At 36.4% G+C, this 15,152-nt stretch overlaps 1 protein-coding gene across 2 annotated transcripts in view; it reads left to right on the top strand.

The window, feature by feature from the left end:
* The window catches only part of LOC147073597 (uncharacterized), a 155,540-nt gene that overhangs the window by 68,369 nt on the left and 72,019 nt on the right, over positions 1–15,152 (top strand). For both annotated transcript variants that reach the window (XM_085944871.1, XM_085944872.1), the window contains exons 7-11: positions 241–479; positions 2,080–2,179; positions 4,186–4,302; positions 6,083–6,259; positions 7,199–7,335. In XM_085944871.1, the coding sequence (XP_085800997.1) occupies positions 241–479; positions 2,080–2,179; positions 4,186–4,302; positions 6,083–6,259; positions 7,199–7,335 (770 nt within the window). The remainder of the gene's footprint in view (positions 1–240; positions 480–2,079; positions 2,180–4,185; positions 4,303–6,082; positions 6,260–7,198; positions 7,336–15,152) is intronic.

Below are 15,152 nucleotides of genomic sequence, written 5' to 3'. Positions count from 1 at the left end.
ATATTCACAGGGGTACCTCCAATCCTTTCAATGTTTGGCTGATTATAGCCAACCATTTATGCTTAAAATATTCAATTATGGACTTATTGATATTTGAAAATAAATGCCTCAAATAAAGAATGACACTAATAAAAATCATGTCCTATAGAAACAGTCTTAGTAATATTGAAAATATATTTATTCGCCAATAGACGCTTCATTTCTAACTGTCAACGTTTAACTTCTCAATCTCCCCCTCAGTAAAAGGCACGGTTGTGCGACAAGAGTTCCACTCAGAGAACGGAGGAGAGCCAGAAGGCCACGTGACGATGACAGCGTACTCCACGAACCCCGAAGACTTGGACGACTTCGTTAAGTCTACCGGCGGTCACGTCACATCAGGCAAGAACGCCTCTCACCGGACTCCCGGAGTTTCCAGCGTCACCGCCACGACGCGCTACGGAGCCTCCGCCGGGAATCCTGTCTCGCAAATCTACAAGGTACAACTCTGCCCTCTTAAAACAAATAACCTTATCTCACATTTATGTCAAAATGGAGCAAAAGTTGGCAGGTTAATATTTTTCTATTTATTTATAAAACTGAGTAAGTAACAAAAATTGCTATAATATTATATCAACCACATTGTACCATTTTTTTTTTTAAATATACTTGTATAAATTTAATAGCTATTGATAATCTCCTTCCAAGTGGATGAAACTACTCCTGTGCCTCTATTCTATACACAAGGCGGCTATCGAGTTATAAATATTATCACTTTATCACATTTTTTTTTAAACCATGTCCGATCCTAATAAGATCATATGGGCCTCCACAGAGTGGAGGTTTGTATTAACAGATTTTTGTTTTTACGAGAAATGGATGTCAGCTACTTGTTCAATACTCTGACTCATACACAAATTGAAAAACAATATGTATACTTGCCAGACCCAGGATTCGAGCCTGGAACGACGCTTAAGTCGCAAGGCCATCGTGAGTGTTGAGTGAGTGAATGCATAAGGTATTATAATTGTTACAACAAGTTAGCCGTCTAAACTGTCAAACCTGTCTATCTCGCTCTAAAAGTTAACATAGACAAGAGAGGGGCTGTTAAAACATAGTACTTTTTGACAGTTTAGACGGTTAACTTATTGTAACAATTAACCGCCTCAATACATAAATATGATAAACTATCGTCGATAGCCGTCTTGTGTATAGAATAGACCCGCTGATCACTATTATTAAATTACGTGAATATCATATTTTGAATCCTAATTATTGAGTATTTATTTTTTTAATAAATCAATGAATAATATGCAATATATAAGAATGTAGCATACTTTATTAAACATAAATTATTCAGATCACCTCAAAAACATAATATTACCAATTTAGCCATCTGCAGCTTACCTTATCAGAACAAAATTAATCAATACATAAGATTTAAGAATTTAGCATTCTTTATTGAATATACATAATTAGGAACACCTCAGAAACATCGTGTCTGGAAACTTCTACGTATGCAGTTCGCTGTATCACATTTCACCATGAAATGTAGTATCGGAAATGTATGGCCGTGTATTAAAGACCGTCCAACTTCTTTGGGTTGTATAGTACTGGCATAAAATTCATGTCTAAATAAAACACAGTTCTTGTCGGTTTACAGGAAGCCAGCAGCAAACTAGATTATGAAATACTAGATTATCTGTTAGGTTAGGTTAGGTTAGGTTTTCATTCTTGAATTTTGCCAAAATCAGCTATAAAAATTGAATTAATGTTCATATACCTATTGAAACAATGAAAAAATATTTTTCTAATAGGTATGGTTCTGAGGTTAATATTGACGAATTCTCCTTTTGTGTTTTGGAATTTAAAATCAAGTTGTTACAAATTGTTTAGGTACAATACGTTTATTTGTTAACAATACAACAAACCTCTATTTGAAAATACAATGACGAAGGAATTATTGTCTTGCATTATCATTTCCGGAATCCGGCTATTTTATTAAGTTCATTTAGCACCCATTTTGTGAATCACTGATTCCTGCCTTGACTTTATCTCAGTAAAGATTCACACTAACTATTTTTTGTTTTTATTTTGTAGCAAAACAAAGCCATTGAGAACGTCCCTTCCCCAAACCAGGCGAGGACTGTCCGGAGAGGTTCTGTTAAATCCCTCACGGAAAAATTCATCAAGAATGCTGGTAAGTTAAGTAAAGATAAATAGTACTTTACTTTATAATTCAACAGTCATCTTATAGTTGTTTTACCAATAATCGTTTCATATAAGTGACGATGCCCACCAAAAGCGGCGGATCGGGGCGCTCACTACGAAGTAGGCCCCTTCCCACCCACGCATTACCCTTCACCTATATAATAAGGGACACGAGAAGCACAAAATAATTATTATTATCAGCATCTCTCATAACAAAGCAATAAAAATATTATTTTATTTCTCGGCGGCTTGTAATTCATATTCACGATGACATAATTCTACCAGCGAAATATCGCACATCCAACAACTAAACAATGACTTCATTGTTATTAAAATAATGCCACGGCGCCCGTCTATCGACAACGCGTCCAGAAGCGGATAAAATAAAATAGCGCGCGCCCCTTTTGCTTGCCGTGTTCAATGGGCTTTGACATATTTGATAACGTAGTATTTTCGTTAATTCGTCCCGCTGAGAAGCCAAACAACAAGTGAATTATGGGGCGGGCGGGCACAGAGCTTCGTCAAAACTAGAGTGCTCTGACATATTTGATAACGTTGTATTTTCGATGATTCACATTCAATATGCTTACGATGACTTGCTCACCTATCCATCATACCGTTTAAACATCTTCCTGGGGTCACCTTAGTTCAGCATTTCCCAAACGGGTACCGAAAAACCTTGGGTAAAATTAAGGTTTCTGCGAGGATTACTGGGTTTCAATAAAACTTAAAACTGTGCTAAGCAGTCCAGATTATAATTTTATCAAAAGTCAACACTACTATTTCATTATTAGTACACTTCAAGACTTAATGGATTGTTCAACGGAAAAAATACGCAAAGAATATTAACTTTTCTCTTCTTCTTCCACGGCGCTACATCCCGGGGTGGGATTTGGCCTCCTCCACAACCGCTCTCCACTCACTCTGGTCTCTCGCCACACTTCTCCAGTTACCAGGTCTTCCTATATGAACCCAGTCCACTTCTACTGCGTCAGCCCATCTCCTTCTTGGACGGCCTCTGGGTCTCTTCCGTTGGGGTAGCCACTTCGTCATGATCCTTGGCGCTCTAACTTCAGGCATTCTCTCCACATGTCCCGCCCATCGTAGTCTTTGGGACTTACAGTACCTTATGATTGTTTGATTAACTTTTCTCTACTTCAACAATTAATAGTAACATTAAAATGTTCTAGAATCACTATTATATGTATTGTAACTCAATTCGATAGTCTTCGTATGACACTTTTTTTTATTTAACAAACGATATATAAAACAACGTCCACCTATCTCATCCTCACGTAGGTGGAATATATCAACATCCAAAACAATTTAGTCGAACAGAGTTATTGCCCTCCCAATTGGCATCACCAATGGCAGGTTAGTTCTGCTCCTCGGGTATTGGTAATACGTTTATTATTTTTTTTCTTTTATTGGTAGCCCCAAAAACAAAATGGCAACTCACGTTCTGATTACATACCCTATCGCTGTACGTATTTCTCAATGTTTTATGTGATTTTTATTAAAATTATTTCATAAAAATAATAGTCAATGTATTGCTTTTGGCTGCCTACATTAAATTCATAAGGGAGTACCTATCTTTCATCAGGTATTTATAGCTAAATTGTATATTCAAATGCCAGTTTTGATAATATGGCAATATGCGAAATGCGTGAAATGTCAAATATTAAAGTCGAATTCAATCTTATGAATTTATGTATTCAAGGCTTATTTTGACAATATCTGGACATACGACCATGTAATTATGTAATTAACTAATTGATTGAATCTAAAATTACAGTGGACTGTCATAGTAGACGTGTGAAGTTCTCTTCAAATGAACTTGCAATGCAAAGTCGCTTGTAGCTAACTTAATCGGTAGACCAGAGGTCTTTTTTTGCTTCAATTTCATACATTCAGGCTCCATCATAGAAGAAGGTTTATTTCAACATTTTTTTACTCCATGCATTTCTGACAGATGTTTTAATTTTGTTTTTCCAGTGGAAACCACTAAATCTGAAAAATCCTCATATCCGAAAGCCGGACTGATCCTGCGCACCAGCAGCTTCAAAGATAACGACGCCTCGGAAACCTTCTCCAGTCGCTCTTCAACACCGGGTAAGAATAATATCTTACATATATAATTTTACATTTCATCATCAGTTTAAACGTGTATTTTATGGTACTAACTACTAATTTGTAGTTTTTAATTAACTATTTGTTTTATTCAACGAATAATTTACAACATTTAAGAATGTAACATTCTAATTATTGAGCATACATAATTTTGAAAATACTTGTGAGAAAATATATTATAACTAATAGAAAATTTTTTTTTTTAAAAAAAGTAAGACACCCAGCAGGAATTGAATCTGCATCTCTCGTGTTATTAACAAGTTCAAGTAAGTTACAACAAAAAATCTTGGAGTGATCCGTGACGTCGGTTAGTAATTAACGTAATACCTACTTTTTATTTAAGATACAAAAGCCGATCACCAATTGTAACTCAATTTGGAAAGCGCTTCAGAGAGTATTAAGAACCATTAGTTAAAATTTGTTGCAATTAAGTATGGTGCCAAAAGCATAGTGGTCTATGCATGGGGCTGACAGAGCTCTAGCCTGGGGGCACAGGCTTAGGAGGGGCCCGACGTAGCAGGTCAACCAGTTAAGCGAAATATACACACACCACAAATTTGCTCTAATAGTAAAAAAAAATTCGCCTGCGGCACTATTAGACTATTAGGCTATGCGACTAATAAAAATGACTATTTATCCAACATGGCGAAGGTTCACATGTTACTGAGCTATCTCAAAAATGGGTCGCGATCAGAGCTTCAACATATGACGCTGAGTGCCGACAATTCAAGCGGATTTATTTAAAAATACCAAAAATCGCTAAAAATATACATTATACCCTTTATTCTATACGGAACCCTGGAGTTCCGCGGGTATGTCATTTGGGAAACACTACTGTAGAACACCACACTGCCCTTAACCTTAGCGATAGGTTGGGGGGCCCGTTTCAGGATGTGGGGGCCATGGGTCTATGTGTATGGGTGCAAAACCCGAGAGATGCAGGTTCGATTCCCGCTGGGTGTCTTACTGTTTTCAAAAAAGATTTTTTCTATCGGTTATAATATATTTTCTCAGAAGTGTTTTCAAAATTATGTATGTTCAATAATTTATAGTTAATCTTGACAGTACGCAATGGGAAGCCTATAAAATACTAAGATGGCGACCAATTATTGGATTATTGAATTGTAAAATTTCTGAATTACACAACGCAAACAGAACAAATATCTACCTAATAATAATCAATCAAGCCAAACGTTATTAAAAGCGTACTTCAGTGAAACGGCAAATAATTTTCAACAGTAGGTGTGACGAAATTTGGCACTCGTCGCCGAATCGGAGACCGACAGTCGAGGTGTTCGCGCGTCGATTTGTTTTGTCATGGCATCGGATGAATATATTCTTAAATCGTGTAAAGACGACTAAAAAACTTTACGTATGTACTTGAAAAAGAAAACATGTCAATGAATATACTATTATTATTAGTAATATAACAATAAACATAACATTAAATGGACGCATGTTGAATTTTTATGACAAATTATATTTCGTTCGGCACGCATCACCTAGCCACGATCTTTTTAGACCATGCCTCAACTGAAGTATAGCCTTAAGTATTAATTTATAATAACGATTGTCCACGATTTGATCTGAATGAAATAGAGAAAGTAGATAAATATACACACTGAAGAAAAAAACTAGAAAGAAAGAAAAAGAACGATTCGTTTTATCAATTCATTATCCGCGTCTCGAACGCCTTCTAATGACATATTCATAAAATCGATTATAAAGGCCCAACATAATTTTTTTTTGGTATTTTTTTAAGGTATTGCCAGGACGGAGAGCAACGGCAGCGTGAACTCAGGCGGAGAGGTGTCCAGCACGGTGGTGGAGCGCCATCACCACTCTTCGCAGTCCGGGACCAGCTCCTCTTTCCTCGATAGCAGGAACAAAGTCACCGGCGTCCAGGATATTCTCACCCGAATGAAGAACTCTGATATTGGTATAAATTACGCAATTAAAAACACCTTGCAATTACAATAGAAAAAGTATCATTTTATATAACGAATCATCATTATTTAGAATAGTGAGATTGAGTGAGAAAAATTGCAAATAATAATATGTCATACGTACAGTGGTTACATGTAAATTGTACATAAAACATTTCACCCCGGCACAGTTCGCCGTGAGTTTTCTATCGGAAAGAGATGAGCGTACTATACGATCTCCAATTTTATTAGATTCTATATAAACATTAATTCAATTTTCATAACTGATTTTGGCAAAATTCATGAATTCAAGAATGAAAACCTAACCTAACCTAACCTAACCTAACCTAACAAATAATCCAGTATATCGACTATTTTCAAAATTTGTTTGCTGCCGGTTTCCTGTAAAGTGTAAACCAACAAGAACCGTGTTATATATAGACATGAATTTTATGTCAGTACTATACGGCCCAAAGAGGTTCGACGGTCTTTAATATACGGTCATACATTTCTGATACAACATTTCACGGTGAAGTGTGATACGGCAAACTGCATACGTACAAGTTTCCGGACATGGTCAAATACATCTTATCTTATTGTATATAACGTTGGAAACTTTACACTACAAATTATTATCATTAGACTTAGTAACCTTTTTCTACCTTTTTCAATTTGATAAATAAAACCATAGAAGAAGGTTTGACATTTTTGTGATTTACCTACTATTTTTTTTTAATGTAAGAATGTCTTCTTCTGAATTTAATTGCTATACACTGTTCACTCTGTTGTTTTATTATCTTCATCAATAGTTTAGAAGATCTGCACGGGAGGCAACGATCAGTGGGTCTTCCATGCATGATGAAGTGTGAAATGATAATTATTCGCATGTGTGCATTCCAAAATGTATTGTTACAAAAAATAAGAATATATTATTATGCTATGTTATCTTTTAGTGGTTGAAGATGGCGATACGATGGAGGACGCAGAAGCCAGAGCTCTCCTCAACAAATTCCTCGGAGCCACCGTCCTCATGGCTGGCATGGAGGGGTATGTCAACGACAACAAGCCCAAACCCGGCAACTTCAAACAGGTCAGGACATTATTGCTTTCTTTCCTTATTGATATAAAGAAGTACTCTTTAGTGATTATTGGAAGTAATTCTGGAACATGTCTTCCAGCAATATATTCATATTAGGTACAGCTTATCAGTGGTGTTGATTCGATAGCAGTGTCGAAGACTCCATACTAGGTGATTTATTAAGAAAAATAATTTTTAATTGCATTTTGACGTATTTAAATAATTTAATTTGCCAATGACATCTGCCGTATAATATGTAAGAATGTATAATAAATATACACAGATTATAGAACCATCTGTCAAAGATTTTTAAAAAATATGCCACAACGCGGTCTTTAACGTATTTATCGGATTATTCGTTGAGGAATGCTGATAATTTTTTCTATAGACGTAATGTCACGTGACCTCACTATGTTTATCGCAATGTATGCAATACGGTAGGCTCCGATGACTAAGCCTAAAACCTTTGCGCATAATATTATTGTCTATGACTGTATGATCTTAGGAAAATATATAATTTAAACTTATCGCTATGCCGTCAGTGACCTATTGAAATTTCATCAAATTAGTGTGTACCTATTCATCAGTAGTAATATCGTATTATTTTATTTCCCGTAAGTAGGTATACCTGACAAGTGTGCTCTTTTTAAATTGCAGATGGTATTGGTTAGTTTAACTCTACCTAAACCAAACCAAAATAGATAAAAAATATTCTTCTATCTATAAAATATCTAAAATCATACCATTAAATCATAACTTTAGATACGTTATGGATATAAAGTAATTTTTATCTATTATGGTTTGGTTTAAGCAGGGTTTAATTAAATTTTAAAAACTTACTAACACCATCTGCAATTTATATTATTCGTTCAATGAATGCAAATAAAGTATGACTGACAAAAGTTTTGTGTGCCCTATTTATCTCGGATCTCCACAGCCCACCTCCACCATTTGCCACTGGTACGTACGCGTAGGTACCTACCTACTGACTGTTTAAAAAAATCGGAAGAATTCGAAAATATTGTTAATGTTTAAAATTAAAATGTGACTAAGCATTTACGTCACAATACGTGAAATTCAAACAATTTTGGTACAAAAAAAAAATGCTCAAAATGACTTGAAAATATACACAAAGAGACTGCTCAAGACAGACAACTGGGAGGTCATTGGTTTTTAAAACGTTTTGCCCTTTGTTGTCTTTTCAATGTTTAGAAAATATAAGCATTGTTATATAGTGCATACTTCATTGAATACTGAAAATAATTCATACTAGGAAAATGGTGAGTTCCTGTAAAAATGGCATGAATGCCAAAATAAATTTCGATAATATTAGCCAAACAAAATTATCAGTATACTATTTATTGTATGAGACAATGACGTTTGAAAATTTGTATGTAATCAATGGATAATTAGATACCAGAGGCGTGCTGTGTATATATGCTGTAGATGCAGAGCATCCCCACAAATAATTGATAATGCATAATGTAATAATATTATAAAGGTAGGTGATTTTTTGTGAAATTGTATAGTAAATACAGGGAACTAAAATACGGGTAATGCGTCAATTACATTGAGCTACTTTACGAGCTGTTTGTTGGCGAATTTAAAAGCGGGCGATTCAGCTACTGCGATTGTGATGATGACACACAAAACTTTCCATTCGCTGAGAAGCCACAAGCCAGTGACTATTTTGACAGAACATAGTTCGTTTTTTTACCGGGAGGTTGCTACTGCGCAGACGCGGTAGGCCCACACGCCGGCGTGCAGCGTGTAAAGTTGACCGGCTTTCAACTTTTCTCGGTAGATTGTTTACAATCTGCTTGTTAGCTTGTTCAATGATGACACTGGGCGTACAGGCAGATTGTAAATTCGCCAACAAACAGCTCGTAAAGTAGCTCAATGTAATTGACGCATAAGGAGTAGCAGGTAACCGATCTCGAGTGAGGAATAATCCGGGATAAACTTAAACACATGTCAAGAATACGTCATACGTCATACGTCGAATACTGACAACTGTTCTCGGCTTATGCATTGACGCTCATTTAATATTGGTGTATTACACACACTATTGCACGTCCATAATGCGAGCGTCATTTTCGTAGGACACAACCCTCCATCAAAATGTAGTGTATTGAATATTGCCTATCGGAATTATATTTATTATCTGTTCTGTGGTAAATTACACTGATCTTTAGTTTGCTGAACCTTCAATACTATTTATATTTCGTAAATATTTTACGAAAGTACGCCCACGATGGCCGAGGGGCTTATAATGTCGTGGGTCCCAGATTCGAATCCTGGGTCTGGCAAATACACATAATATGGTTTTTGAATTTGTGTTTGGAGTCAGAGTATGGACCCGATAGGTAGGACAAGTGGCTAACATTCATTTCTTGCGAGATTAAAAAAATCTTTTAATACAAATTTCTACCCTGTGGAGGCCCATTTGATCCTTTTAGAATCGGACATGGTCAAAAAAAGTAAGTTAGACATACTATCTTATTGTATATATTGTTATACTCATATAATCCTGAATGATTCAAGAATAGATTAGCAAGTAGGTGCTCGTGAAATGCTCCACGAACAACGTTTTTTATCTCAATGCTATACGGCGATCTCTTTCCTATACAACATCTCACTTTGAACTGTGATACGTAAAATTTACATGTAACCGATAGTTAGCCGGCTCGCACATCACAACTCGCCTTGTGTGCCTGACGGCCATAAATCAAAACTTCCTAGACCCGCCGGTCAGTGTTACATGATACAACCTCGCACATCTCTAGCGACATCGACATTCGCGCGTAATCTCCCGAAACGTCAAAATATACTCTAGCCAGACGACGCCATTGCGCAAATATGTCATCAAACGCGGAAACAGCGATTATTATGTATTGGTAGCGGAGACATTTAAGGAGAAGTCTCTCCGTCTGCCATTTTTATTGTGTTGATTGTATGAACAAACGTCAAATGCGGTGACCAGCGATGAGCGAGCAATGCCAGTGTAGACAGAGACAGAGACAGAAATGGCCGATTGTGCGGCTGTGCGCATGCGCGGAGTCGACATTTGTCGATATCGACACATTAAAGTTAAAATCATCAACATATCAGTTAGATACTTTGTAGTTTTTATTAAAATAAATTATTCAAAAATGGAAACCATTTCGCCTTCCGTATACAATGAGTGATATAAAACTGTACATCGAAATTCACGCTCGTTATAGACTTTCGTATTATCATTCACAACTTGTATCATAGTATTGAAATTTAACTATTTAACAATGGCCGACCGTAGTAGGTTTTTATAAATCGATTCACGAAAGATGAGATATTACTATAGATACTAGGGTGCACTGTCGTAGTGACGCCCTTGAGAAGACTCCAAATGTCGCACACTGACATTTTTTAGTGTCAAAATGTATGTAGGTTCATTAGGCTTTATTATTTGATCCCCCTTGTCTCGCATGGCATTGAAAATCTTAAAACCATTATACACATACACATCTACTAGCAAAGATGACGTACTATAGGGGTAGCCAGGTGACAGAGGTGGAGGAAGCAGACCGTGGCGAAGGGCGGAGGTAGGCTGTTAAGATCCGCCATAAATAGTGAACACTAAACTTTTTGTCAGTCATACGTATTTATTTTCATTGAGACAGCACTACAATTTACAGATAATGTTGGTTAGTTTTAAAAATTCAATTAAACCCTGCGAAAACCAAACAATAATTAGATAGATTAGATCTTCTTCTTGGTCGTGCACTCATGGCTGAGGATCGTGACCACATTTAAATTTCGCCATCCTTTGAACGACCGAGACTTTCCATCCTTCTCGATCTTCCGCTTCTCTCAGGGCAGAATGGATGCTCTTTCACTTGGTCGCTCCATCGCGCAGACGCTCTTCCTCTGCTTCGCCTTCCCTGGAGGCCACCCAAAACTACCAGTCTCTCCAGGATGTCCGGTCCGCGCCTGACAATATGTCCAAAAAACTGCAGAATTCTTCTCAGACATATCGTCGAGAGCCGTTAGATTAGATATTAGTCAAAAAATACTCAACTATCTATAAAATATCTAAAATTATGGAATTAAGTCATACAAAACATTGGATATTTTATACCTAGATATAATAATACACACCGGGAGTGTAAAACCAAGGCATCTGCAAATTTTTCAATTTTGAGATTAAATGCAAAACAACTGCAAAAGTCGTGAACTTGATAATGTAAAAGTGATGTACTTAACTGAAAGAACACGCAATATATTATAATGTAGATATAAACCAAATATTATGGTTTTTTTTAGAAACTCTATTTCTCCTAACAAAACGAAAACTTCAAACCCTAATATATCCAAAATATTTCTTTTGCAGATACCTTGGTTTTTTTTACACTCACGGCGCGAATAGTGTGTATCAATTATAAGTTGGTTTAGGCAAGGCTTAATGAATTAAACAAAAAAAAAACCAACAATATGTGTAATAATATGTATTTTGAGTATGAATGAAAAAGTATGCACAATTTGTCGTATCGCCCAAAGTATCTATACCAAAACCATTATGGTTTGCCTTTAGGCAAGTTTTAATTGATTTTTAAAAACTAGCCAACACCATCTGTAAATAATAATTGTAGTCTTAGTTCAATTAAAACAAATACGTATGGCTAACAAAGTTTAATGTGCACTATTTAAGGCGACTCTTAACAGCCTACCTCCACCCTTCACTACTGCCGTGTCGTTAGTAAGTAAATTCATCATATTATGTTTATATTGTACTCAATGGGGGTATATCCGATATACCCATACCCATGGGCGACATCATCAAACTCTCCTTCCTTTGCAATAATGGAAAATATTGCATTTTTAGAACCTACTGAAATATGTTGCGGTTTCCTGTTGACAAGTTGTTGACTGTTCTTAATATGACAGTATTAAATTAGCATGAGTTCTCGACAAAAGACAATTGTAAATTTTTCGCCCACCCCTTACAACGCCACTGCGTAAAGATCGCCATTATAAATTCTTCTCAAATCGTTGCCGTCCCTGATTGGCCCGTAGCTACATTGGAGATTTGTTTTCAGAAACTATGAAAAAACTGCATCATCATAATTACATTCTTTCCTGTAAGCCCAGTCGCACATAAAGACTCGTCACGACTGCAACACGTCGAATTTGTCGTTTTAATTTTGTTGTCATTCACAAACCATACGTCACTTAATGCACTGACGCATGTAACATATTTCACTCGACATGGGCCGCAGGTAGAATAGCAAAATGTTGCATCAACGCATGTGCATGTGCATATGCTGCCTTTTCATTCATTTCAGTTAACCGCCTGACGTCACTGTCTCGACGCATGGAAAATAAAGAAATTTACAAAATTGCCGGCTGTTTTGATATATGACTCTCCCAATCGAAACAATGTTGTATGTGCAATAGGGCTAATCTTTAAGCGGACGACAATAATTAACCGTCTCTTCAATTCTAAACTGTCCTAGCCTCGTTGACACGGTCCAAGTACGATCCAAGTACACTTGGACCGAGTGCCATCCAAGTGACAGCCTCATACTAATTATTCCTATCCAAGCTAACTTGGATGAGTAGGACGCGGTCCAAGTAGCTTGGATAGGAATAATTAGTATGAAGATGCCTCATACTAGTGCACTTGGATGGCACTCGGTCCAAGTGTACTTGGATCGTACTTGGACCGTGTCAACGCGCTTTAAACGCTAATTTTTCGAAATACGTTTTTTTAAATCAATCGATTCTCTATGAAATTCCCAGCATTTCTGTATAAACCCAAATACATTGGATTATATTGAATTTAAGAAACAATTATTTTCATGCCACTTGTGAAGTAGGTATCCTAAGTGACATTATTTGCCAATGTATTGAATTTTTCATAAATTTGAAATTGGAAAAAATTTCCCAAAATTAATTGTAATTTGAAACACAAAAAAATATTTTTTTAATATTTCGATATTACACAAATAAAATGGAATTAAGTATAGGTTTGGCATTTAGGATAGTTTAGGATTGAAAAGACAATTTTTAAATTATATAGATTAAATACCTACCTACTGTATTTTTTTTTACTTTAATATCTTTCCACCAAAATTGCCGATCATCATTGCCGATCAACACCATTAAATCGCTGACAAACGTTCTTTCTGCAACTTTTTATTCTGCGACATTTGTATAATACAATTTCGTTTGCATTTTTTACAATATTAATGTTGGTCATTATATTATTTTCTCAACTTTCTTGGATTTCTCTATGCCCAATTTTATGCCTACGCAGATAGGTGTTGCTTGAAATGAAAATTGGAATTGTGCCAAAAACCAGTTTCGTAATTAACTCCGACCGATGATTTTTGATGAGAATAAGTTTACAAATTTACCTACCTATATCATATACTTACCTATCTGACATAAACACGAAACGAACGCTCCCGGAAATACATTTCGAATTATGGTCTTATTTTCCGTTCTTTTTTTTAATTATCACAATATACCTAAATTTAAAATCTTTAGGACGCCAGGATTGGAAACCATCCCTCGTGATAGCAGGCAAAAATGTATCAAGTGTGTTGTATTTGTAGGATTATAATTGCAAATGTCTTTTAAACTCTCGTTAGCTATAGTATAGTAAATCATCATCATCAGTCGGGGTCGATCCACTGCCGTATGAAGGCCTCCCCTAGCTCTCTCCTCTCTACTCGTACCCTAGTTCTTCACTACCACGTACATCCACTGAACTTTATGAATTCGTCTATCCAGCAGGTTTAAGGGCATCCCTGTGGTTCTTCAGTGCCCCTTGGATACCACTGTATGACGGCATTTGTCCACTCACAGAGTGACATGACCAATCCTTGCCATTTCATCTGTATCTCGCTTCTCGCTTCTCGCTGCTTTCGTGCTCTAGTTCTTCGCTGCGACGTACATCCACCGTACATGAGTTCGTCTATCTAGCCGCTAGCGGGTTTTAATGTGTCATTGTGATCGTTTAGGGTTTCTTGGATACCACTGCATGACGGCATTTGTCCACCAGTTATCCACTCATAGTGAGACATGTCCAACCCATTGTCACTTTATCTGTTTTGATCTTTCTTCTTATTGTCACTCTCGCATCCGCCTTTATCAGAATCGTTTATGTCTCCATAGTGATTTAGGTGGTTGATATAGTATACGTAAACCAAAAACCTATACGCAAAAACACAAAATGAAAATCCCGAAAAAAAATGCTAAAATTCCTTGAAAAACTTTTGATTATTTGACATAACTCATTACCCATGGAAAGTTTTCTAAGTAATGACGTTTTCACAGAATTTACGAGTTTTCCGTTTGCCAGCTGTATTCAATATTCTGGCATCAGAATGGAAAGGTAGCGAACTGTATAAATGTCTTAAAAATTATTTCATACCGGAACATTATAATAATTTAGTATTATTAAATGTGTATGAAAGAAGTAGACCCATATGAACTTCTCGGACATGCTTGTAAATTGAGTAGACAAGCATTAATCAAAGAAATAAACCGCTTGCTTGGTGGTTACTTTCAGTTAACTGGAAGACGTCATACACGATGTACCGTAATGCCTCAAAATTAGGGTCTTTGATCAATGTATACTTCCTTTACTCGTGGTGACATGCACATCTGAGACATAAACAGTCTGCCTTAGGCCATCTGCTCATGTGAATACTCAAAAAGACGAGACTGAAACTTCAGTATCTAACTAATATATTTCAATGGCGGCTCGCTGAAGGCAAGACTGGAATCTCTCAGTTTCAAAATGTCCGCGAACGAAACCGAAGAGACGCGACATGCTAGTCTCC

This window comes from Rhyacophila brunnea, unplaced genomic scaffold (assembly GCF_057557595.1).
Source record: "Rhyacophila brunnea isolate RB1 unplaced genomic scaffold, BYU_Rbru_1.0 scaffold_17, whole genome shotgun sequence".
Taxonomy (NCBI): Eukaryota; Metazoa; Arthropoda; class Insecta; order Trichoptera; family Rhyacophilidae; genus Rhyacophila; species Rhyacophila brunnea.
Note: the sequence above shows the minus strand (reverse complement) of the source record. Positions and strands in the feature narration are given on the sequence as shown.